Source organism: Salmo salar, chromosome ssa07 (genome assembly GCF_905237065.1).
Source record: "Salmo salar chromosome ssa07, Ssal_v3.1, whole genome shotgun sequence".
NCBI lineage: Eukaryota > Metazoa > Chordata > Actinopteri > Salmoniformes > Salmonidae > Salmo > Salmo salar.
In genome coordinates this window covers 1,206,562-1,231,337 of record NC_059448.1, presented here as the reverse complement: position 1 = coordinate 1,231,337, position 24,776 = coordinate 1,206,562, and the positions used below count along the sequence as shown (strand labels likewise).

Below are 24,776 nucleotides of genomic sequence, written 5' to 3'. Positions count from 1 at the left end.
TCACTATTGAACACTCCCCCATACTCCTTAAACCACGCCCCAGACCTTATAAGCCAATCAGTCAGAGTCCTTCCCCTTGTATGGTTTCCACACAGACTCTGACGTCAATGGCTCAGTGACAATGAAACGGAGTTAAGCGTTTGGGTTTGACTATGCCTGTTGCTTAGCGATGCTCAGCGGTCCGAGACATCTTTCCGCCCGCGTAACGTGGGGGAAACGGGAAGTTAGATTGATAACGCCGTATCCCTGACAACCAGGAACGTCCTCTCGCTGCGCGAAGAGCTGGCCACGCCAGGGTGTGTATTGGGCGGCTGTCGGGGGGGGTCGTAAGAAGATGGATGAAGTCATTCTGACAGGGAGGAGACGAGTTAAAGAAGGATTTTTAAGCTTTGAGAAAATTTGTGACGTGGATTGTGTTTGTGTTCCATTCAGAGGGTGAACGGGAAAGACTAAATATTTTAAGTGCCTTTGAACGGGGTTTGGTAGTAGGTGCCAGGCGCACCGGTTTGTGTCAAGAATTGCAATGCTGCTGGGTTTCTCACGTTCAACAGTTTCCCGTGTGAATCAAGAATGGTCCACCACCCAAAGGACATCCAGCCAACTGGACACAACTGTGGGAAGCATTGGAGTCAACATGGGGCCAGCATCCCTGGAGTCCACATGGGCCAGCATCCCTGGAGTCAACATGGACCAGCATCCCTGGAGTCAACATGGACCAGCATCCCTGGAGTCAACATGGGCCAGCATCCCTGGAGTCAACATGGGCCAGCATCCCTGGAGTCAACATGGGCCAGCATCCCTGGAGTCAACATGGACCAGCATCCCTGGAGTCCACATGGGCCAGCATCCCTGGAGTCCACATGGACCAGCATCCCTGGAGTCAACATGGACCAGCATCCCTGGAGTCAACATGGGCCAGCATCCCTGGAGTCAACATGGGCCAGCATCCCTGGAGTCAACATGGGCCAGCATCCCTGGAGTCAACATGGACCAGCATCCCTGGAGTCAACATGGGCCAGCATCCCTGGAGTCAACATGGGCCAGCATCCCTGGAGTCAACATGGACCAGCATCCCTGGAGTCAACATGGACCAGCATCCCTGGAGTCAACATGGGCTAGCATCCCTGGAGTCAACATGGGCCAGCATCCCTGGAGTCAACATGGGCCAGCATCCCTGGAGTCAACATGGGCCAGCATCCCTGGAGTCAACATGGGCCAGCATCCCTGGAGTCAACATGGGCCAGCATCCCTGGAGTCAACATGGACCAGCATCCCTGGAGTCAACATGGGCCAGCATCCCTGGAGTCAACATGGCTCTAATGTATGTGTGTGTGTGTGTGTGTGTGTGTGTGTGTGTGTGTGTGTCAGTCTGTAGTTGCCAGGTGTTCTACCAGGGTGTGTTCTACCAGGGTGTGTATTCTACCAGGGTGTGTATTCTACCAGGGTGTGTATTCTACCAGTGTGTGTATTCTACCAGGGTGTGTATTCTACCAGGGTGTGTATTCTACCAGGGTGTGTATTCTACCAGGGTGTGTATTCTACCAGGGTGCAGTGTGTATTCTACCAGGGTGTGTATTCTACCAGGGTGTGTATTCTACCAGGGTGTGTATTCTACCAGGGTGTGTATTCTACCAGGGTGCAGTGTGTGTTCTCCCAGGGTGTAGTGTGCGTCAGAGGTGCGTAGTTGGGTACTGATCCAGACACACACACACACACACCGACAACACACACACACACACACACGGACAACACACACACACACACACACACACACACACACACACACACACACACACACACACACACACACACACACACACACACACACACACACACACACACTATGTGAGACGGCTCATCCATCACCAGGTCTGGGGCTAACGAGGGGTAAAATGTTTATTACCCCCCAGATCGTCTTTGTGTCTCTTAGACAAAACTACACCCCTTCACACACACACACACACACACACACACACCCTCCTCTCCATCCCCACAGTCTCCCCCATTCAGTAAGGTCCTCTGACGTCATCACCGACGCAAGCAACACACACACACACACACACACACACACACACACACACACACACACACACACACACACACACACACACACACACACACACACACACACACACACACACACACACACACACACGTGTTCCAAGCACAGCCTCAGTCTGAGTTGAACTGGTGGGTTTTAGTCCAGTAGAGGGTATTGTTTCTATTTTAGCTTGGGTTATAAATAAATTGTATTGTATTGCATTATACTGTTCACTGCAGAGATACACACTCCTTAACCCCTACAAACCTCTGAGTCAAACAAGACAGTCTCTCTCTCTCTCTCTGTCTCTCTCTCTCTCTCTATCCATCTCTCTTTCTCTCTCCCTACATCTCCCCGCTCGTTCTCTCTGTCTCTCTCTCTCTCTCTATCCATCTCTCTTTCTCTCTCCCTACATCTCCCCGCTCGTTCTCTCTGTCTCTCTCTCTCTCTCGCTCTCTCTATCCAGATCTCTTTCTCTCTCCCTACATCTCCCTGCTCGTTCTCTCTCTCTCTCTCTATCCAGATCTCTTTCTCTCTCCCCGCTCGTTCTCTGTCTCTCTCTTTCTCTCTATCCATCTCTCTTTCTCTCTCCCTCCATCTCCCCTCTCGTTCTCTGTCTCTCTCTATTCATCTCTCTTTCTCTCTCCCTCCATCTCCCCGCTCGTTCTCTCTGTCTCTCTCTATCCAGATCTCTTTCTCTCTCCCTCCATCTCCCCTCTCGTTCTCTGTCTCTCTCTATTCATCTCTCTTTCTCTCTCCCTCCATCTCCCCGCTCGTTCTCTCTGTCTCTCTCTATCCAGATCTCTTTCTCTCTCCCTCCATCTCCCCTCTCGTTCTCTGTCTCTCTCTATTCATCTCTCTTTCTCTCTCCCTCCATCTCCCTGCTCGTTCTCTCTCTCTCTCTCTCTCTGTCCAGATCTCTTTCTCTCTCCCTCCATCTCCCCGTTGTCTCTCTCTCTACGTTAGGGGTCTCACCTATCCTATCACCATGGTGACCTCAGTGTGTGTGTGTGTGTGTGTGTGTGTGTGTGTGTGTGTGTGTGTGTTAACCCTGTGGCCACTCCCCCTCAGGAGGAAATAATTTCGCAGACGACCGCGTTTCCCGGGGAACACTTTACGATGGGGCGGAACCAAAGAAGGTCCGGGGTCACCAGGGCTTAGAGGGTGTGTTTATAGATGCTTCTCCTACTGAGAGGTTTGTAGTGAGCTCTGTCTTTATTAGGGTCAGAACCCAGGACGGACAGAAGAGAAAGGAGAGGCGCTCTGTCTAAAACATGCTGACACTCGGGTCAGAAGTGTTAATAAGGGAGTGTTGTCCCGGGGCCAGGATGGCCCATAGGGCAGGTAAGGAGCCCACCTCCTGTTCCTGTAGAGAGACAGCCCCTGGACAGGACACCCCCTGGACAGGACGCCCCCTGGACAGGACAACCCCTGGACAGGACACCCCCTGGACAGGACACCCCCTGGACAGGACACCCCCTGAAAGGACACCCCCTGGACAGGACAACCCCTGGACAGGACACCCCCTGGACAGGACAACCCCTGGACAGGACAACCCCTGGACAGGACACCCCCTGGACAGGACAACCCCTGGACAGGACACCCCTGGACAGGACCCCCTGACAGGAACCCCTGGACAGGACCCCCCTGACAGGACACCCCTGGACAGGACACCCCCTGACAGGACAACCCCTGGACAGGACACCCCCTGGACAGGACAACCCCTGGACAGGACACCCCCTGGACAGGACAACCCCTGGACAGGACACCCCCTGGACAGGACACCCCCTGGACAGGACACGGACCTGTTAACAGCCCATAATGTAAAGGATGTAGCCTAGGTAACAGTGGTGACCTGTTAACAGCCCATAATGTAAAGGATGTAGCCTAGGTAACAGTGGTGACCTGTTAACAGCCCATAATGTAAAGGATGTAGCCTAGGTAACAGTGGTGACCTGTTAACAGCCCATAATGTAAAGGATGTAGCCTAGGTAACAGTGGTGACCTGTTAACAGCCCATAATGTAAAGGATGTAGCCTAGGTAACAGTGGTGACCTGTTAACAGCCCATAATGTAAAGGATGTAGCCTAGGTAACAGTGGTGACCTGTTAACAGACCATAATGTAAAGGATGTAGCCTAGGTAACAGTGGTGACCTGTTAACAGCCCATAATGTAAAGGATGTAGCCTAGGTAACAGTGGTGACCTGTTAACAGCCCATAATGTAAAGGATGTAGCCTAGGTAACAGTGGTGACCTGTTAACAGCCCATAATGTAAAGGATGTAGCCTAGGTAACAGTGGTGACCTGTTAACAGCCCATAATGTAAAGGATGTAGCCTAGGTAACCGTGGTGACCTGTTAACAGCCCATAATGTAAAGGATGTAGCCTAGGTAACAGTGGTGACCTGTTAACAGCCCATAATGTAAAGGATGTAGCCTAGGTAACAGTGGTGACCTGTTAACAGCCCATAATGTAAAGGATGTAGCCTAGGTAACAGTGGTGACCTGTTAACAGCCCATAATGTAAAGGATGTAGCCTAGGTAACAGTGGTGACCTGTTAACAGCCCATAATGTAAAGGATGTAGCCTAGGTAACAGTGGTGACCTGTTAACAGCCCATAATGTAAAGGATGTAGCCTAGGTAACCGTGGTGACCTGTTAACAGCCCATAATGTAAAGGATGTAGCCTAGGTAACAGTGGTGACCTGTTAACAGCCCATAATGTAAAGGATGTAGCCTAGGTAACAGTGGTGACCTGTTAACAGCCCATAATGTAAAGGATGTAGCCTAGGTAACAGTGGTGACCTGTTAACAGCCCATAATGTAAAGGATGTAGCCTAGGTAACAGTGGTGACCTGTTAACAGCCCATAATGTAAAGGATGTAGCCTAGGTAACCGTGGTGACCTGTTAACAGCCCATAATGTAAAGGATGTAGCCTAGGTAACAGTGGTGACCTGTTAACAGCCCATAATGTAAAGGATGTAGCCTAGGTAACAGTGGTGACCTGTTAACAGCCCATAATGTAAAGGATGTAGCCTAGGTAACAGTGGTGACCTGTTAACAGCCCATAATGTAAAGGATGTAGCCTAGGTAACCGTGGTGACCTGTTAACAGACCATAATGTAAAGGATGTAGCCTAGGTAACCGTGGTGACCTGTTAACAGCCCATAATGTAAAGGATGTAGCCTAGGTAACAGTGGTGACCTGTTAACAGCCCATAATGTAAAGGATGTAGCCTAGGTAACAGTGGTGACCTGTTAACAGCCCATAATGTAAAGGATGTAGCCTAGGTAACAGTGGTGACCTGTTAACAGCCCATAATGTAAAGGATGTAGCCTAGGTAACAGTGGTGACCTGTTAACAGCCCATAATGTAAAGGATGTAGCCTAGGTAACAGTGGTGACCTGTTAACAGCCCATAATGTAAAGGATGTAGCCTAGGTAACAGTGGTGACCTGTTAACAGCCCATAATGTAAAGGATGTAGCCTAGGTAACAGTGGTGACCTGTTAACAGCCCATAATGTAAAGGATGTAGCCTAGGTAACAGTGGTGACCTGTTAACAGACCATAATGTAAAGGATGTAGCCCAGGTAACAGTGGTGACCTGTTAACAGCCCATAATGTAAAGGATGTAGCCTAGGTAACAGTGGTGACCTGTTAACAGACCATAATGTAAAGGATGTAGCCTAGGTAACAGTGGTGACCTGTTAACAGCCCATAATGTAAAGGATGTAGCCTAGGTAACAGTGGTGACCTGTTAACAGCCCATAATGTAAAGGATGTAGCCTAGGTAACAGTGGTGACCTGTTAACAGCCCATAATGTAAAGGATGTAGCCTAGGTAACAGTGGTGACCTGTTAACAGCCCATAATGTAAAGGATGTAGCCTAGGTAACAGTGGTGACCTGTTAACAGCCCATAATGTAAAGGATGTAGCCTAGGTAACAGTGGTGACCTGTTAACAGACCATAATGTAAAGGATGTAGCCTAGGTAACAGTGGTGACCTGTTAACAGCCCATAATGTAAAGGATGTAGCCTAGGTAACAGTGGTGACCTGTTAACAGCCCATAATGTAAAGGATGTAGCCTAGGTAACAGTGGTGACCTGTTAACAGCCCATAATGTAAAGGATGTAGCCTAGGTAACAGTGGTGACCTGTTAACAGCCCATAATGTAAAGGATGTAGCCTAGGTAACCGTGGTGAAGGGGCGTGTCGTGTCGTCTAGGGGTTCCCCGTCTCCAGGGGTAACCAGCAGAATGTGTGACATCACAGCGTTCCTGTTTATAATGGAAGCTCTTGCTCGGGTCACAGCCAGACTCATCCTGACTCTACAGGATGAAGAAGAGAACCTAAAAGACAACTTTAATACAACTTTAAAGCAACCTAAAAGACAACTTTAATACAACTTTAAAGCAACCTAAAAGACAACTTTAATACAACTTTTAGTTAACAATAACTGGTTTGATTACAACTCGAAGAGACAAGGAATTGTTTTTCCTACAGATTCCACTCCATATTATTATTATTTACACTCCTGAAGAACAATATTATTTATTATTTTGAACTTTTTTTTTTTTTTTTTAAATATTTTTCTTCTCAAACAAAGATGGCTGCTTCATCTTCTCCTTCCACCCATACCCTTCTTCTCTTCCTCATCCTCCTCTCCTCTCCGTCACTGAGCGTGGAGTCTCGACTCTCGTCCCAACCCTCACCTCGGAAACACGACACACAGGTAAGCGAGGTGCCTTCATCAACACCCGAGGGCCCGTCTTCACAAAGAGGGGATCTGATCCTACTGTGAGACGCTTTGTGAAGACGGACCCAGGGTGTATGTCCCAGTGTTGTGTTAAGTTATACTGCTTCATGTTGGTTCAAGGCCAGACAACACTACAGGACCTTAGTAGAGCTGAGAGGGACAGAGAGGACGCTGGGGGATTCATGTCCTGAACCAGATGAGATGCCAGGGGGGGACAGAGACAGAGAGGACGCTGGGGGATACATGTCCTGAACCAGATGAGATGCCAGGGGGGGACAGAGACAGAGAGGATGCTGGGGGATACATGTCCTGAACCAGATGAGATACCAGGGGGGACAGAGACAGAGAGGACGCTGGGGGATTCATGTCCTGAACCAGATGAGATACCAGGGGGGACAGTGGGTCAGCGAGAGAGAGACTCATTTTTACAGTGGTGGAAAAAATACCCAAATGTCATAGTTGAGTAAAAGTATAGATACCGTGATAGAAAATGACTCAAGTAAAAGTGAAACTCACCCAGTAAAATACTACTTGAGTAAAAGTCTAGAAGTATTTGGTTTTAAATATACTGAAGTATCAACAGTCGAAGTATAAATCATTTCAAATTCCTGATATTAAGCAAAGCAGACGGTTGTCTTGTTTTCTTATTTACAGAAAGCCAGGGGCACGCTCCAACACTCAGATACCATTTACAAACGAAGCATGTGTTTAGGGAGTCCACCAGATTAGAGGCAGTAGGGACGACCAGGGATGTTCTCTGTTTAGTGAGTCCTCCAGATCAGAGGCAGTAGGGATGACCAGGGATGTTCTCTGTTTAGTGAGTCCTCCAGATCAGAGGCGGTAGGGACGACCAGGGATGTTCTCTGTTTAGTGAGTCCTCCAGATCAGAGGCAGTAGGGACGACCAGGGATGTTCTCTGTTTAGTGAGTCCTCCAGATCAGAGGCAGTAGGGACGACCAGGGATGTTCTCTGTTTAGTGAGTCCTCCAGATCAGAGGCAGTAGAGACGACCAGGGATGTTCTCTGTTTAGTGAGTCCTCCAGATCAGAGGCAGTAGAGATGACCAGGGATGTTCTCTGTTTAGTGAGTCCTCCAGATCAGAGGCAGTAAGGATGACCAGGGATGTTCTCTGTTTAGTGAGTCCTCCAGATCAGAGGCAGTAGGGACGACCAGGGATGTTCTCTGTTTAGTGAGTCCTCCAGATCAGAGGCAGTAGGGACGACCAGGGATGTTCTCTGTTTAGTGAGTCCTCCAGATCAGAGGCAGTAGGGACGACCAGGGATGTTCTCTGTTTAGTGAGTCCTCCAGATCAGAGGCAGTAGGGACGACCAGGGATGTTCTCTGTTTAGTGAGTCCTCCAGATCAGAGGCAGTAGGGATGACCAGGGATGTTCTCTGTTTAGTGAGTCCTCCAGATCAGAGGCGGTAGGGACGACCAGGGATGTTCTCTGTTTAGTGAGTCCACCAGATCAGAGGCGGTAGGGATGACCAGGGATGTTCTCTGTTTAGTGAGTCCACCAGATCAGAGGCGGTAGGGATGACCAGGGATGTTCTCTGTTTAGTGAGTCCTCCAGATCAGAGGCAGTAGAGACGACCAGGGATGTTCTCTGTTTAGTGAGTCCTCCAGATCAGAGGCAGTAGAGACGACCAGGGATGTTCTCTGTTTAGTGAGTCCTCCAGATCAGAGGCAGTAGAGATGACCAGGGATGTTCTCTGTTTAGTGAGTCCTCCAGATCAGAGGCAGTAAGGATGACCAGGGATGTTCTCTGTTTAGTGAGTCCTCCAGATCAGAGGCAGTAGGGACGACCAGGGATGTTCTCTGTTTAGTGAGTCCTCCAGATCAGAGGCAGTAGGGACGACCAGGGATGTTCTCTGTTTAGTGAGTCCTCCAGATCAGAGGCGGTAGGGATGACCAGGGATGTTCTCTGTTTAGTGAGTCCACCAGATCAGAGGCGGTAGGGACGACCAGGGATGTTCTCTGTTTAGTGAGTCCTCCAGATCAGAGGCAGTAGGGACGACCAGGTATGTTCTCTGTTTAGTGAGTCCTCCAGATCAGAGGCAGTAGGGACGACCAGGGATGTTCTCTGTTTAGTGAGTCCTCCAGATCAGAGGCAGTAGGGACGACCAGGGATGTTCTCTGTTTAGTGAGTCCTCCAGATCAGAGGCAGTAGGGACGACCAGGGATGTTCTCTGTTTAGTGAGTCCTCCAGATCAGAGGCAGTAGGGACGACCAGGGATGTTCTCTGTTTAGTGAGTCCTCCAGATCAGAGGCAGTAGGGACGACCAGGGATGTTCTCTGTTTAGTGAGTCCTCCAGATCAGAGGCAGTAGGGACGACCAGGGATGTTCTCTGTTTAGTGAGTCCGTCAGATCAGAGGCAGTAGGGACGACCAGGGATGTTCTCTGTTTAGTGAGTCCTCCAGATCAGAGGCAGTAGGGACGACCAGGGATGTTCTCTGTTTAGTGAGTCCTCCAGATCAGAGGCAGTAGGGACGACCAGGGATGTTCTCTGTTTAGTGAGTCCTCCAGATCAGAGGCAGTAGGGACGACCAGGGATGTTCTCTGTTTAGTGAGTCCTCCAGATCAGAGGCAGTAGGGACGACCAGGGATGTTCTCTGTTTAGTGACTTGGAGCATTTTCCTTTCCTGTTAAGCATTCGAAAGGTAACCAGGACTTTTGGATGTATGGAGTAAAAAGTACATTATTTTCTTTAGGAATGTAGCGAAGTAAAAGTTGTCAAAAATATAAATAGTAAAGTAAAGATAACCCAAAAAGTATAACTTAAGTAGTACTTTAAAAGTATTTTTACTTAAGCACTTTACACCACTGTTCATTTATCAATATTATACTGAAGAAAAATATAAATGCAAACAATTTAAAAGATTTTACTGAGTTGTGGTTCATTTCAGGAAATTTGTAATTTGTAATACATTCTCTTTAGATCGATGGATTTCACATGACCGGGAATATAGATATGCATCTGTTGGTCACAGATACCTTTATAAAAGGTAGGGGCGTGAATCAGAAAACCAGTCAGTATCTGGTGTGACCACCATTAATCTCATGCAGCGCGACACGTCTCCTTCACATAGAGTTGATCAGGCTGTTGATTGTGGCCTGTTGAATGTTGCCCCACCTCCTCTTCAATGGCTGTGTGAAGTTGCTGGATATTGAACTGGAACATGCTGTCATACACCTCGATCCAGAGCATCCCAAACATGCTCAATGGGTGACATGTCTGGTGAGTATGCAGGCCATGGAAGAACTGGGACCTTTTCAGCTTCCAGGAATTGTGTGCAGATCCTTGCGACATGGGATCTCTGCGTTATCATGCTGAAACATGAGGTGATGGTGGTGGATGAATGGCACGACAATGGGCCTCTGGATCTCGTCCCTGTATCTCTGTGCATTCAAATTGCCATCAATAAAATGTAATTGTTTTCACTGTCTGTAGCTTATGCCTGCCCATACCATAACCCTACCTCCACCATGGGGCCCATACCATAACCCTACCTCCACCATGGGGCCCATACCATAACCCCACCTCCACCATGGGGCCCATACCATACCTACCTCCACCATGGGCCCACATACCCCACCTCCACCATGGGGCCCATACCATAACCCTACCTCCACCATGGGCCCTACCATAACCCTACCTCCACCATGGGCCCCATACCATAACCCTACCTCCACCATGGGGCCCATACCATAACAGCACCACCACCATGGGGCCCATACCATAACCCCACCTCCACCATGGGGCCCATACCATAACCCTACCTCCACCATGGGGCCCATACCATAACCCCACTGCCACCATGGGGCCCATACCATAACCCCACCTCCACCATGGGGCCCATACCATAACCCCACCTCCACCATGGGGCCCATACCATAACCCCACCTCCACCATGGGGCCCATACCATAACCCCACCTCCACCATGGGGCCCATACCATAACCCCACCTCCACCATGGGCCCCATACCATAACCCCACCTCCACCATGGGGCCCATACCATAACCCCACCTCCACCATGGGGCCCATACCATAACCCCACCTCCACCATGGGGCCCATACCATAACCCTACCTCCACCATGGGGCCCATACCATAACCCCACCTCCACCATGGGGCCCATACCATAACCCTACCTCCACCATGGGGCCCATACCATAACCCTACCTCCACCATGGGGCACTATGTTCACAAAGTTGACATCAGCAAACACACATCGCCATACACATGGTCTGCGGTTGTGAGGCTGATTGTAAGTACTGCCAAATTCTCTAAAACAAAGTTGGAGGTGGCTTATGGTAGAGAAATTAACATTACATTCTCTGGCAACAGCTCTGGGGGACATTCCTGCAGTCAGCATGCCAATTGCACCCCCTCCCTAAAAACTTGAGACATCTGTGGCATTTTAACATTTAAGAGTGGCCGTTTATTGTCCCCAGCACAAGGTGCACCTGTGTAATGATCATGCTGTTTTAATCAGCTTCTTGATATGCCACACCTGTCAGGTGGGTGAATTATCTTGGCAAAGGAGAAACGCTCACTAACAGGGATGTAAAACACAGTTGTGAAATAAATGTGAGAGAAATCAGCTTTTTGTTTGTATGGAACATTTCTGCGATTTTTTTATTTTCAGCTCATGAAACATGGGACCAACACTTTACATGTTGATGTTTATATTTTTGTTCAGTGCACATGGAAACTATTGTAAAATACTAGTTACGAATAGCATTTAGAATGTTCCTACGCATAGACAAAGTGTGATTTATCAAACAATCCTACGAGCTTCAGTAGGACATAACCAGTGATGAATACCAATTGTTCTCCGCTTCAGTAGGACATAACCAGTGATGAATACCAATTGTTCTCCGCTTCAGTAGGACATAACCAGTGATGAATACCAATTGTTCTCAGCTTCAGTGCTAGTGCACAACCTTGGCTATTTGCATTGTGAAACTGCCCCTAATTATGGTAAAACAAATCATCCCTTTAAATCCATCATCCCTTTAAATCCTGTGGTAAACAACTGTGTGCCATGAAATACGGCATTGCCAACAAAAAAAAGCTGCCAAAAAACTACTTTTCCAAAACTGAAATAGGGCTGCTAGTGTCAAAGGTTGAGTGCAACCAAAAGGTTTTATTTGATTGGCTCAGTTGTGGCTCGTCCAGTAAAAATGAAGACATACAAAGACCGGACCAGTAGGACAATTCAAGTTGCTTTAGCAATGGAGACTTATAATGAGTAGGCAGCACTCACCAGTCATCCATCCCTCCTCACCAGTCATCCATCCTCACCAGTCATCCATCCATCCCTCCTCACCAGTCATCCATCCATCCATCCTCACCAGTCATCATCCATCCTCACCAGTCATCCATCCATCCATCCTCACCAGTCATCATCCATCCCTCCTCACCAGTCATCCATCCATCCCTCCTCACCAGTCATCATCCATCCATCCTCACCAGTCATCCCTCCATCCTCACCAGTCATCATCCCTCCATCCTCACCAGTCATCATCCCTCCATCCTCACCAGTCATCCATCCCTCCATCCTCACCAGTCATCCATCCATCCATCCTCACCAGTCATCCATCCCTCCTCACCAGTCATCCATCCATCCATCCTCACCAGTCATCCATCCATCCTCACCAGTCATCCATCCATCCCTCCTCACCAGTCATCCATCCATCCTCACCAGTCATCCATCCATCCTCACCAGTCATCCATCCATCCATCCTCACCAGTCATCCATCCATCCCTCCTCACCAGTCATCCATCCATCCCTCCTCACCAGTCATCCATCCATCCCTCCTCACCAGTCATCCATCCATCCCTCCTCACCAGTCATCCATCCATCCCTCCTCACCAGTCATCATCCATCCATCCTCACCAGTCATCCCTCCATCCCTCCTCACCAGTCATCCATCCATCCCTCTCACCAGTCATCCATCCATCCCTCCTCACCAGTCATCCCTCCATCCTCACCAGTCATCCATCCATCCCTCCTCACCAGTCATCCATCCATCCCTCCTCACCAGTCATCCATCCATCCCTCCTCACCAGTCATCATCCATCCATCCTCACCAGTCATCCCTCCATCCTCACCAGTCATCCATCCATCCATCCTCACCAGTCATCCCTCCATCCATCCTCACCAGTCATCCCTCCATCCTCACCAGTCATCCCTCCATCCTCACCAGTCATCCATCCCTCCTCACCAGTCATCCATCCATTCTCACCAGTCATCCCTCCCTCCTCACCAGTCATCCATCCATCCTCACCAGTCATCCCTCCATCCTCACCAGTCATCCATCCATTAGCAATGGAGAATATACTTATATCCTTAATATACTATATCCTCACCAGTCATCCATCCTCACCAGTCATCCATCCATTAGCAATGGAGAATATACTTATATCCTTAATATACTATATCCTCACCAGTCATCCCTCCGTCCTCACCAGTCATCCATCCATCCATCCTCACCAGTCATCCATCTGTTCTCACCAGTCATCCATCTGTTCTCACCAGTCATCCATCCATCCTCACCAGTCATCCATCCTCACCAGTCATCCATCCTCACCAGTCATCCATCCATCCTCACCAGTCATCCATCCATCCTCACCAGTCATCCCTCCATTCTCACCAGTCATCCATCCATCCTCACCAGTCATCCATCCATCCTCACCAGTCATCCCTCCATCCTCACCAGTCATCCATCCATCCTCACCAGTCATCCATCCATCCTCACCAGTCATCCATCCATTCTCACCAGTCATCCATCCATCCTCACCAGTCATCCATCCATCCTCACCAGTCATCCCTCCCTCCTCACCAGTCATCCATCCATCCTCACCAGTCATCCATCCATTCTCACCAGTCATCCATCCTCACCAGTCATCCCTCCATTCTCACCAGTCATCCATCCATTCTCACCAGTCATCCATCCTCACCAGTCATCCATCCTCACCAGTCATCCATCTGTTCTCACCAGTCATCCATCCATCCTCACCAGTCATCCATCCATTCTCACCAGTCATCCATCCATCCTCACCAGTCATCCATCCATCCTCACCAGTCATCCCTCCATCCTCACCAGTCATCCCTCCTCACCAGTCATCTATCCATCCTCACCAGTCATCCATCCATCCATTCTCACCAGTCATCCATCCATCCATTCTCACCAGTCATCCATCCATCCATTCTCACCAGTCATCCATCCATCCATCCTCACCAGTCATCCATCCATCCATCCTCACCAGTCATCCATCCATCCATCCTCACCAGTCATCCATCCATCCTCACCAGTCATCCATCCATTCTCACCAGTCATCCATCCATCCTCACCAGTCATCCATCCATCCTCACCAGTCATCCATCCATCCTCACCAGTCATCCATCCATCCTCACCAGTCATCCCTCCTCACCAGTCATCCATCCATCCCTCCTCACCAGTCATCCATCCATCCCTCCTCACCAGTCATCATCCATCCATCCTCACCAGTCATCCATCCATCCATCCTCACCAGTCATCCATCCATCCTCACCAGTCATCCATCCCTCCTCACCAGTCATCCATCCATCCTCACCAGTCATCCATCCCTCCTCACCAGTCATCATCCATCCATCCTCACCAGTCATCCATCCATCCATCCTCACCAGTCATCCATCCATCCTCACCAGTCATCCATCCCTCCTCACCAGTCATCATCCATCCATCCTCACCAGTCATCCATCCATCCATCCTCACCAGTCATCCATCCATCCAGTTTCACCTGGCCACCTCATTCAGCAGTCCTTTAATCATGGTACACACAGCAGAACCAATCACCTGGTCTACAAGAGCCTTTTCTGTTCACATAATTGGACTGGTGTTGGTTTGGTGCTTTCATGGCGATGTGGGGGCAGTCTATTGCCCTGTTCCCATTTAGGAACCCATTGGTGGCAAAGAAACCGCTCCTGGATTCAATCTGTGATGGAAACGATGTGTTACTGTTCATTTAGCTGATGATTGCATCCAAAACATCGACTCATCGAGGGATGTGAGACGCTGAAATGCAAGCCCGTTGCCTTTCTAAAGTCCTATCACGGAAATTACACTGTATCTGATGAGCCGGTCTTCAGGCTTCAGTCTTTAAACCACTTTCTGCAACAACAAAAAGTCCCACGTCTCTAAAATCTCTACGAAATGCGCCGTGTGCCAAACCTTCCAATCAATCAAATGTATTTATATAGCCTTTCGTACATCAGCTGATATTCTCAAAGTGCTGTACAGAAACTCAGCCTAAAACCCCAAACAGCAAGCAATGCAGGTGTAGAAGCACAGTGGCTAGGAAAAACTCCCTAGGAAAAACTCCCTAGAAAGGCCAGAACCTAGGAAGAAACCTAGAGAGGAACCAGGCTATGAGGGGTGGCCAGTCCTCTTCTGGCTGTGCCGGGTAGAGAGGAACCAGGCTATGAGGGGTGACCAGTCCTCTACTGGCTGTACTGGGTAGACCAGAGGAACCAGGCTATGAGGGGTGACCAGTCCTCTTCTGGCTGTACTGGGTAGAGAGGAACCAGGCTATGAGGGGTGACCAGTCCTCTACTGGCTGTACTGGGTAGAGAGGAACCAGGCTCTGAGGGGTGACCAGTCCTCTACTGGCTGTACTGGGTAGAGAGGAACCAGGCTATGAGGGGTGACCAGTCCTCTACTGGCTGTACTGGGTAGAGAGGAACCAGGCTCTGAGGGGTGGCCAGTCCTCTACTGGCTGTACTGGGTAGAGAGGAACCAGGCTCTGAGGGGTGACCAGTCCTCTACTGGCTGTACTGGGTAGAGAGGAACCAGGCTCTGAGGGGTGACCAGTCCTCTACTGGCTGTACTGGGTAGACCAGAGGAACCAGGCTCTGAGGGGTGGCCAGCCCTCTTCTGGCTGTACTGGGTAGAGAGGAACCAGGCTCTGAGGGGTGACCAGTCCTCTACTGGCTGTACTGGGTAGACCAGAGGAACCAGGCTCTGAGGGGTGACCAGTCCTCTACTGGCTGTACTGGGTAGAGAGGAACCAGGCTCTGAGGGGTGGCCAGTCCTCTACTGGCTGTACTGGGTAGAGAGGAACCAGGCTCTGAGGGGTGACCAGTCCTCTTCTGGCTGTACTGGGTAGAGAGGAACCAGGCACTGAGGGGTGACCAGTCCTCTACTGGCTGTACTGGGTAGAGGGGAACCAGGCTCTGAGGGGTGACCAGTCCTCTACTGGCTGTACTGGGTAGAGAGGAACCAGGCTCTGAGGGGTGACCAGTCCTCTACTGGCTGTACTGGGTAGAGAGGAACCAGGCTCTGAGGGGTGGCCAGTCCTCTACTGGCTGTACTGGGTAGACCAGAGGAACCAGGCTTTGAGGGGTGACCAGTCCTCTACTGGCTGTACTGGGTAGAGAGGAACCAGGCTCTGAGGGGTGACCAGTCCTCTTCTGGCTGTACTGGGTAGAGAGGAACCAGGCTATGAGGGGTGACCAGTCCTCTACTGGCTGTACTGGGTAGACCAGAGGAACCAGGCTCTGAGGGGTGGCCAGTCCTCTACTGGCTGTACTGGGTAGACCAGAGGAACCAGGCTCTGAGGGGTGACCAGTCCTCTTCTGGCTGTACTGGGTAAAGAGGAACCAGGCTATGAGGGGTGACCAGTCCTCTTCTGGCTGTACTGGGTAGAGAGGAACCAGGCTCTGAGGGGTGACCAGTCCTCTACTGGCTGTACTGGGTAGACCAGAGGAACCAGGCTCTGAGGGGTGACCAGTCCTCTACTGGCTGTACTGGGTAGAGAGGAACCAGGCTCTGAGGGGTGACCAGTCCTCTACTGGCTGTACTGGGTAGACCAGAGGAACCAGGCTCTGAGGGGTGACCAGTCCTCTACTGGCTGTACTGGGTAGAGAGGAACCAGGCTCTGAGGGGTGACCAGTCCTCTTCTGGCTGTACTGGGTAAAGAGGAACCAGGCTCTGAGGGGTGACCAGTCCTCTACTGGCTGTACTGGGTAGACCAGAGGAACCAGGCTCTGAGGGGTGACCAGTCCTCTACTGGCTGTACTGGGTAGACCAGAGGAACCAGGCTCTGAGGGGTGACCAGTCCTCTTCTGGCTGTACTGGGTAAAGAGGAACCAGGCTATGAGGGGTGACCAGTCCTCTACTGGCTGTACTGGGTAGAGAGGAACCAGGCTCTGAGGGGTGACCAGTCCTCTACTGGCTGTACTGGGTAGACCAGAGGAACCAGGCTCTGAGGGGTGACCAGTCCTCTACTGGCTGTACTGGGTAGAGAGGAACCAGGCTCTGAGGGGTGACCAGTCCTCTACTGGCTGTACTGGGTAGAGAGGAACCAGGCTCTGAGGGGTGACCAGTCCTCTACTGGCTGTACTGGGTAGAGAGGAACCAGGCTCTGAGGGGTGACCAGTCCTCTACTGGCTGTACTGGGTAGACCAGAGGAACCAGGCTCTGAGGGGTGACCAGTCCTCTACTGGCTGTACTGGGTAGAGAGGAACCAGGCTCTGAGGGGTGGCCAGTCCTCTTCTGGCTGTACTGGGTAGAGAGGAACCAGGCTCTGAGGGGTGACCAGTCCTCTACTGGCTGTACTGGGTAGACCAGAGGAACCAGGCTCTGAGGGGTGGCCAGTCCTCTACTGGCTGTACTGGGTAGACCAGAGGAACCAGGCTCTGAGGGGTGACCAGTCCTCTTCTGGCTGTACTGGGTAAAGAGGAACCAGGCTATGAGGGGTGACCAGTCCTCTTCTGGCTGTACTGGGTAGAGAGGAACCAGGCTCTGAGGGGTGACCAGTCCTCTACTGGCTGTACTGGGTAGACCAGAGGAACCAGGCTCTGAGGGGTGACCAGTCCTCTACTGGCTGTACTGGGTAGACCAGAGGAACCAGGCTATGAGGGGTGACCAGTCCTCTACTGGCTGTACTGGGTAAAGAGGAACCAGGCTATGAGGGGTGACCAGTCCTCTACTGGCTGTACTGGGTAGAGAGGAACCAGGCTATGAGGGGTGACCAGTCCTCTACTGGCTGTACTGGGTAAAGAGGAACCAGGCTATGAGGGGTGACCAGTCCTCTACTGGCTGTACTGGGTAGAGAGGAACCAGGCTCTGAGGGGTGACCAGTCCTCTACTGGCTGTACTGGGTAGACCAGAGGAACCAGGCTCTGAGGGGTGACCAGTCCTCTACTGGCTGTACTGGGTAGAGAGGAACCAGGCTCTGAGGGGTGACCAGTCCTCTACTGGCTGTACTGGGTAGAGAGGAACCAGGCTCTGAGGGGTGACCAGTCCTCTACTGGCTGTACTGGGTAGAGAGGAACCAGGCTCTGAGGGGTGACCAGTCCTCTACTGGCTGTACTGGGTAGAGAGGAACCAGGCTCTGAGGGGTGACCAGTCCTCTACTGGCTGTACTGGGTAGACCAGAGGAACCAGGCTCTGAGGGGTGACCAGTCCTCTACTGGCTGTACTGGGTAGAGAGGAACCAGGCTCTGAGGGGTGGCCAGTCCTCTTCTGGCTGTACTGGGTAGAGAGGAACCAGGCTCTGAGGGGTGACCAGTCCTCTACTGGCTGTACTGGGTAGACCAGAGGAACCAGGCTCTGAGGGGTGGCCAGTCCTCTACTGGCTGTACTGGGTAGACCAGAGGAACCAGGCTCTGAGGGGTGACCAGTCCTCTTCTGGCTGTACTGGGTAAAGAGGAACCAGGCTATGAGGGGTGACCAGTCCTCTTCTGGCTGTACTGGGTAGAGAGGAACCAGGCTCTGAGGGGTGACCAGTCCTCTACTGGCTGTACTGGGTAGACCAGAGGAACCAGGCTCTGAGGGGTGACCAGTCCTCTACTGGCTGTACTGGGTAGAGAGGAACCAGGCTCTGAGGGGTGACCAGTCCTCTACTGGCTGTACTGGGTAGAGAGGAACCAGGCTCTGAGGGGTGACCAGTCCTCTACTGGCTGTACTGGGTAGAGAGGAACCAGGCTCTGAGGGGTGACCAGTCCTCTACTGGCTGTGCCGGGTAGAGAGGAACCAGGCTCTGAGGGGTGACCAGTCCTCTACTGGCTGTACTGGGTAGACCAGAGGAACCAGGCTCTGAGGGGTGACCAGTCCTCTACTGGCTGTACTGGGTAGAGAGGAACCAGGCTCTGAGGGGTGACCAGTCCTCTACTGGCTGTACTGGGTAGAGAGGAACCAGGCTCTGAGGGGTGGCCAGTCCTCTACTGGCTGTACTGGGTAGACCAGAGGAACCAGGCTCTGAGGGGTGACCAGTCCTCTACTGGCTGTACTGGGTAGAGAGGAACCAGGCTCTGAGGGGTGACCAGTCCTCTACTGGCTGTACTGGGTAGAGAGGATAACATCACTACTACTTTATATGAATTATTATCGTGACAAATGTGCTAACGCCCCTTCTCGCTCCCTCATCCCCCCTCCTCTCTCCCTTCCCCTCCCCCCTTCCCTCTCCCTCATCCCCCTTCCCTCTCCCTCATCCCCCCTTCCCTCTCCCTCATCCCCCCTCCTTTCTCCCTTCCCCTCCCCCCTTTTCTATCCCTCATCCCTCATCCCCCCTCCTCTCTCCCTTCCCCTCCCCCTTTCCTCTCCCTCATCCCCCTCCTCTCTCCCTTCCCCTCCCCCTTTCCTCTCCCTCATCCCCCCTTCCCTCTCCCTCATCCCCCTCCTCTCTCCCTTCCCCTCCCCCCTTTCCTCTCCCTCATCCCTCATCCCCCTCCTCTCTCCCTTCCCCTCCCCCCTTTCCTCTCCCTCACCCCCCCCCTTCAGGTACTAGATAATCTCTTCAGCGCTCAGCTCCGCTCTCTGATCCTCAACCAACCAGACATCACCTCCGAAGGTTCCACTTCTGGCCCCTCCCATTCCTACCATCATCCCTCCCAGGGATTGGCTGGTCGCGGTATGGGGGCGGGTCCTGTGGTCCCCAGGTTGTTCCTGGACTTCCTGCGCCAACAGAGGATGTTCCGTGGGCGGAGCAGGAAGAGCGCCACCGCCAGGGGATGCTTCGGCATGAAGGTGGACCGCATCGGATCCATCAGCGGTCTGGGATGCTGATTGGACAACCGCCAGCGGCCTTGTGTTCTGATTGGCTATCTTTCACCCTACGGACGGATGGATGGAACATTGCCACCCCTTGATATCTAACCCCTGAACTATGACCCTGTGTGACTGTAAAGGTCATCTCCCCAAACCCCACGTGACCTCTAGGTGTTCGGAGGATTCCATGTGAGAGCTGTTACTAATGACCTTTGACCTCTAACCCCTGGCTCTGTTACAGCCAGTACAACTAACCTGTGGTGTGGGTGTGTATAATGTGGGTGTGTGTGTGTGTGTGTGTATAATGTGTGTGTGTGTGTGTGTGTGTGTGTGTGTGTGTGTGTGTGTGTGTATAATGTGTGTGTGTGTGTGTGTGTGTGTGTGTGTGTGTGTGTGTGTGTGTGTGTGTATAATGTGTGTGTGTGTGTGTGTGTATAATGTGTGTGTGTGTGTGTGTATAATGTGTGTGTGTGTTTATATAATGTGTGTGTGTGTGTGTGTGTGTATAATGTGTGTGTGTGTGTTTATATAGTGTGTGTGTGTGTGTATAATGTGTGTGTGTGTGTTTATATAGTGTGTGTGTGTGTGTATAATGTGTGTGTGTGTGTTTATATAGTGTGTGTGTATAATGTGTTTAGTTTAGTGTGTGTTATTCCATTGTATCCATGTATAACCTGACAGACCTTCTGTTGTGTGAAACTGAGACCAACATGTGTTTATATCTTCATGATGGAAGTCAAAAGAACTTCTAGACTAAACGACTTCCTGTTTCCAAACTGAAATAATAAATCAACTCTGTCTGAGTCTTCCTGTTTCCAAACTGAACATCTGTCTACATTTCATCATCAAACAAAGAAAATGTTAGTTGACTAAATGATAATTAAAAACCTGTCACTGTGATCGATACGTGTCCGCCCTCTTGTGGATTCATGTGGTACGACACGTGCTGAAAATGTACTATAGCATTTTGGCTCCATTTGTAGTTTGTTAAACAGAAGTAAAAATTCTGAAGTATAAAAATGTCTTGAGAAATTTAGAGTCACACAAGGAGCTGTCAAGACACAAATCAGGGATTTGTGAAAGACGGGACAAACTATTTTTGAAAATAATTTTTACATTATATATACACACAGTATCAAATGTTATCACATGCACCAAATACACCTGGTGTACTTCACAGTGAAATACTTGCTTACGAACCTATTCCGAATGATGCAGAGATTTAAAAAACAATTATAAAAACGGTAACTAACACAAGAATGGAGCTATATACAGGAAGTACCAGATCAATGTGGAGCTATATACAGGAAGTACCAGATCAATGTGGAGCTATATACAGGAAGTACCAGATCAATGTGGAGCTATATACAGGAAGTACCAGTTCAATATGGAGCTATATACAGGAAGTACCAGTTCAATATGGAGCTATATACAGGAAGTACCAGATCAATGTGGAGCTATATACAGGAAGTACCAGATCAATGTGGAGCTATATACAGGAAGTACCAGATCAATGTGGAGCTATATACAGGAAGTACCAGATCAATGTGGAGCTATATACAGGAAGTAACAGATCAATGTGGAGCTATATACAGGAAGTACCAGATCAATGTGGAGCTATATACAGGAAGTACCAGATCAATGTGGAGCTATATACAGGAAGTACCAGATCAATGTGGAGCTATATACAGGAAGTAACAGATCAATGTGGAGCTATATACAGGAAGTAACAGATCAATGTGGAGCTATATACAGGAAGTACCAGATCAATGTGGAGCTATATACAGGAAGTAACAGATCAATGTGGAGCTATATACAGGAAGTACCAGATCAATGTGGAGCTATATACAGGAAGTACCAGATGAATTTGCAGAGTCAGGAGATATATAAACACATGAAGGAATCAGGATAATAAGGTATAGTAAATAAATAGTAAATAAATAGTAAATAAATAGTAAATAAATAGTAAATAAATAGTAAATAAATAGTAAATAAATAGTAAATAAATAGTAAATAAATAGTAAATAAATAGTAAATAAATAGTAAATAAATAGTAAATAAATAGTAAATAAATAGTAAATAAGGCATTTGAGGTTAAAAAAAGAACAGAAGAGTAGCAGTAAATTATGTGTGTTTATGTCAGTATGTAGTGAGTGTAGTGTGTAGTGTTTATGTCAGTATGTAGTGAGTGTAGTGTGTAGTGTTTATGTCAGTATGTAGTGAGTGTAGTGTGTAGTGTTTATGTCAGTGTGTAGTGAGTGTGTGTGTAGTGTTTATGTCAGTATGTAGTGAGTGTGTGTGTAGTGTTTATGTCAGTATGTAGTGAGTGTGTGTGTAGTGTTTATGTCAGTATGTAGTGAGTGTGTGTGTAGTGTTTATGTCAGTATGTAGTGAGTGTGTGTGTAGTGTTTATGTCAGTATGTAGTGAGTGTGTGTGTAGTGTTTATGTCAGTATGTAGTGAGTGTAGTGTGTAGTGTTTATGTCAGTATGTAGTGAGTGTAGTGTGTAGTGTTTATGTCAGTATGTAGTGAGTGTAGTGTGTAGTGTTTATGTCAGTATGTAGTGAGTGTGTGTGTAGTGTTTATGTCAGTATGTAGTGAGTGTAGTGTGTAGTGTTTATGTCAGTATGTAGTGAGTGTAGTGTGTAGTGTTTATGTCAGTATGTAGTGAGTGTGTGTGTAGTGTTTATGTCAGTATGTAGTGAGTGTGTGTGTAGTGTTTATGTCAGTATGTAGTGAGTGTGTGTGTAGTGTTTATGTCAGTATGTAGTGAGTGTAGTGTGTAGTGTTTATGTCAGTATGTAGTGAGTGTGTGTGTAGTGTTTATGTCAGTATGTAGTGAGTGTGTGTGTAGTGTTTATGTCAGTATGTAGTGAGTGTAGTGTGTAGTGTTTATGTCAGTATGTAGTGAGTGTAGTGTGTAGTGTTTATGTCAGTATGTAGTGAGTGTAGTGTGTAGTGTTTATGTCAGTGTGTAGTGAGTGTAGTGTGTAGTGTTTATGTCAGTATGTAGTGAGTGTAGTGTGTAGTGTTTATGTCAGTATGTAGTGAGTGTGTGTGTAGTGTTTATGTCAGTATGTAGTGAGTGTGTGTGTAGTGTTTATGTCAGTATGTAGTGAGTGTGTGTGTAGTGTTTATGTCAGTATGTAGTGAGTGTAGTGTGTAGTGTTTATGTCAGTATGTAGTGAGTGTGTGTGTAGTGTTTATGTCAGTATGTAGTGAGTGTAGTGTGTAGTGTTTATGTCAGTATGTAGTGAGTGTAGTGTGTAGTGTTTATGTCAGTATGTAGTGAGTGTAGTGTGTAGTGTTTATGTCAGTATGTAGTGAGTGTAGTGTGTAGTGTTTATGTCAGTATGTAGTGAGTGTGTGTGTAGTGTTTATGTCAGTATGTAGTGAGTGTAGTGTGTAGTGTTTATGTCAGTATGTAGTGAGTGTGTGTGTAGTGTTTATGTCAGTATGTAGTGAGTGTAGTGTGTAGTGTTTATGTCAGTATGTAGTGAGTGTAGTGTGTAGTGTTTATGTCAGTATGTAGTGAGTGTGTGTGTAGTGTTTATGTCAGTATGTAGTGAGTGTAGTGTGTAGTGTTTATGTCAGTATGTAGTGAGTGTAGTGTGTAGTGTTTATGTCAGTATGTAGTGAGTGTGTGTGTAGTGTTTATGTCAGTATGTAGTGAGTGTAGTGTGTAGTGTTTATGTCAGTATGTAGTGAGTGTAGTGTGTAGTGTTTATGTCAGTATGTAGTGAGTGTAGTGTGTAGTGTTTATGTCAGTATGTAGTGAGTGTAGTGTGTAGTGTTTATGTCAGTATGTAGTGAGTGTAGTGTGTAGTGTTTATGTCAGTGTGTAGTGAGTGTGTGTGTAGTGTTTATGTCAGTATGTAGTGAGTGTAGTGTGTAGTGTTTATGTCAGTATGTAGTGAGTGTAGTGTGTAGTGTTTATGTCAGTATGTAGTGAGTGTAGTGTGTAGTGTTTATGTCAGTATGTAGTGAGTGTAGTGTGTAGTGTTTATGTCAGTATGTAGTGAGTGTAGTGTGTAGTGTTTATGTCAGTATGTAGTGAGTGTAGTGTGTAGTGTTTATGTCAGTATGTAGTGAGTGTAGTGTGTAGTGTTTATGTCAGTATGTAGTGAGTGTAGTGTGTAGTGTTTATGTCAGTATGTAGTGAGTGTAGTGTGTAGTGTTTATGTCAGTATGTAGTGAGTGTGTGTGTAGTGTTTATGTCAGTATGTAGTGAGTGTAGTGTGTAGTGTTTATGTCAGTATGTAGTGAGTGTAGTGTGTAGTGTTTATGTCAGTATGTAGTGAGTGTAGTGTGTAGTGTTTATGTCAGTATGTAGTGAGTGTAGTGTGTAGTGTTTATGTCAGTGTGTGTGTCAGTATGAGTGTGTGTGTAGTGTTTGTGTCAGTGTGTAGTGAGTGTGTGTGTAGTGTTTATGTCAGTATGTAGTGAGTGTAGTGTGTAGTGTTTATGTCAGTATGTAGTGAGTGTAGTGTGTAGTGTTTATGTCAGTATGTAGTGAGTGTAGTGTGTAGTGTTTATGTCAGTATGTAGTGAGTGTAGTGTGTAGTGTTTATGTCAGTATGTAGTGAGTGTAGTGTGTAGTGTTTATGTCAGTGTGTAGTGAGTGTAGTGTGTAGTGTTTATGTCAGTGTGTAGTGAGTGTAGTGTGTAGTGTTTATGTCAGTATGTAGTGAGTGTAGTGTGTAGTGTTTATGTCAGTGTGTGTGTCAGTATGTAGTGAGTGTGTGTGTAGTGTTTATGTCAGTATGTAGTGAGTGTAGTGTGTAGTGTTTATGTCAGTATGTAGTGAGTGTAGTGTGTAGTGTTTATGTCAGTATGTAGTGAGTGTAGTGTGTAGTGTTTATGTCAGTATGTAGTGAGTGTGTGTGTAGTGTTTATGTCAGTATGTAGTGAGTGTGTGTGTAGTGTTTATGTCAGTATGT

The 24,776-nt window shown here is 48.6% G+C and overlaps 1 protein-coding gene across 1 annotated transcript; it reads left to right on the top strand.

The window, feature by feature from the left end:
- The first annotated feature begins 3,787 nt into the window (after positions 1-3,787).
- nppcl2 (natriuretic peptide C-like 2) lies at positions 3,788-20,167 on the top strand. Its single transcript, XM_045721391.1, has 2 exons — positions 3,788-6,774; positions 19,570-20,167. Exons 1-2 carry the CDS (start codon positions 6,649-6,651, stop codon positions 19,852-19,854), a joined length of 411 nt encoding a protein of 136 aa, XP_045577347.1. The 5' UTR covers positions 3,788-6,648; the 3' UTR covers positions 19,855-20,167.
- Positions 20,168-24,776: the final 4,609 nt, after the last annotated feature.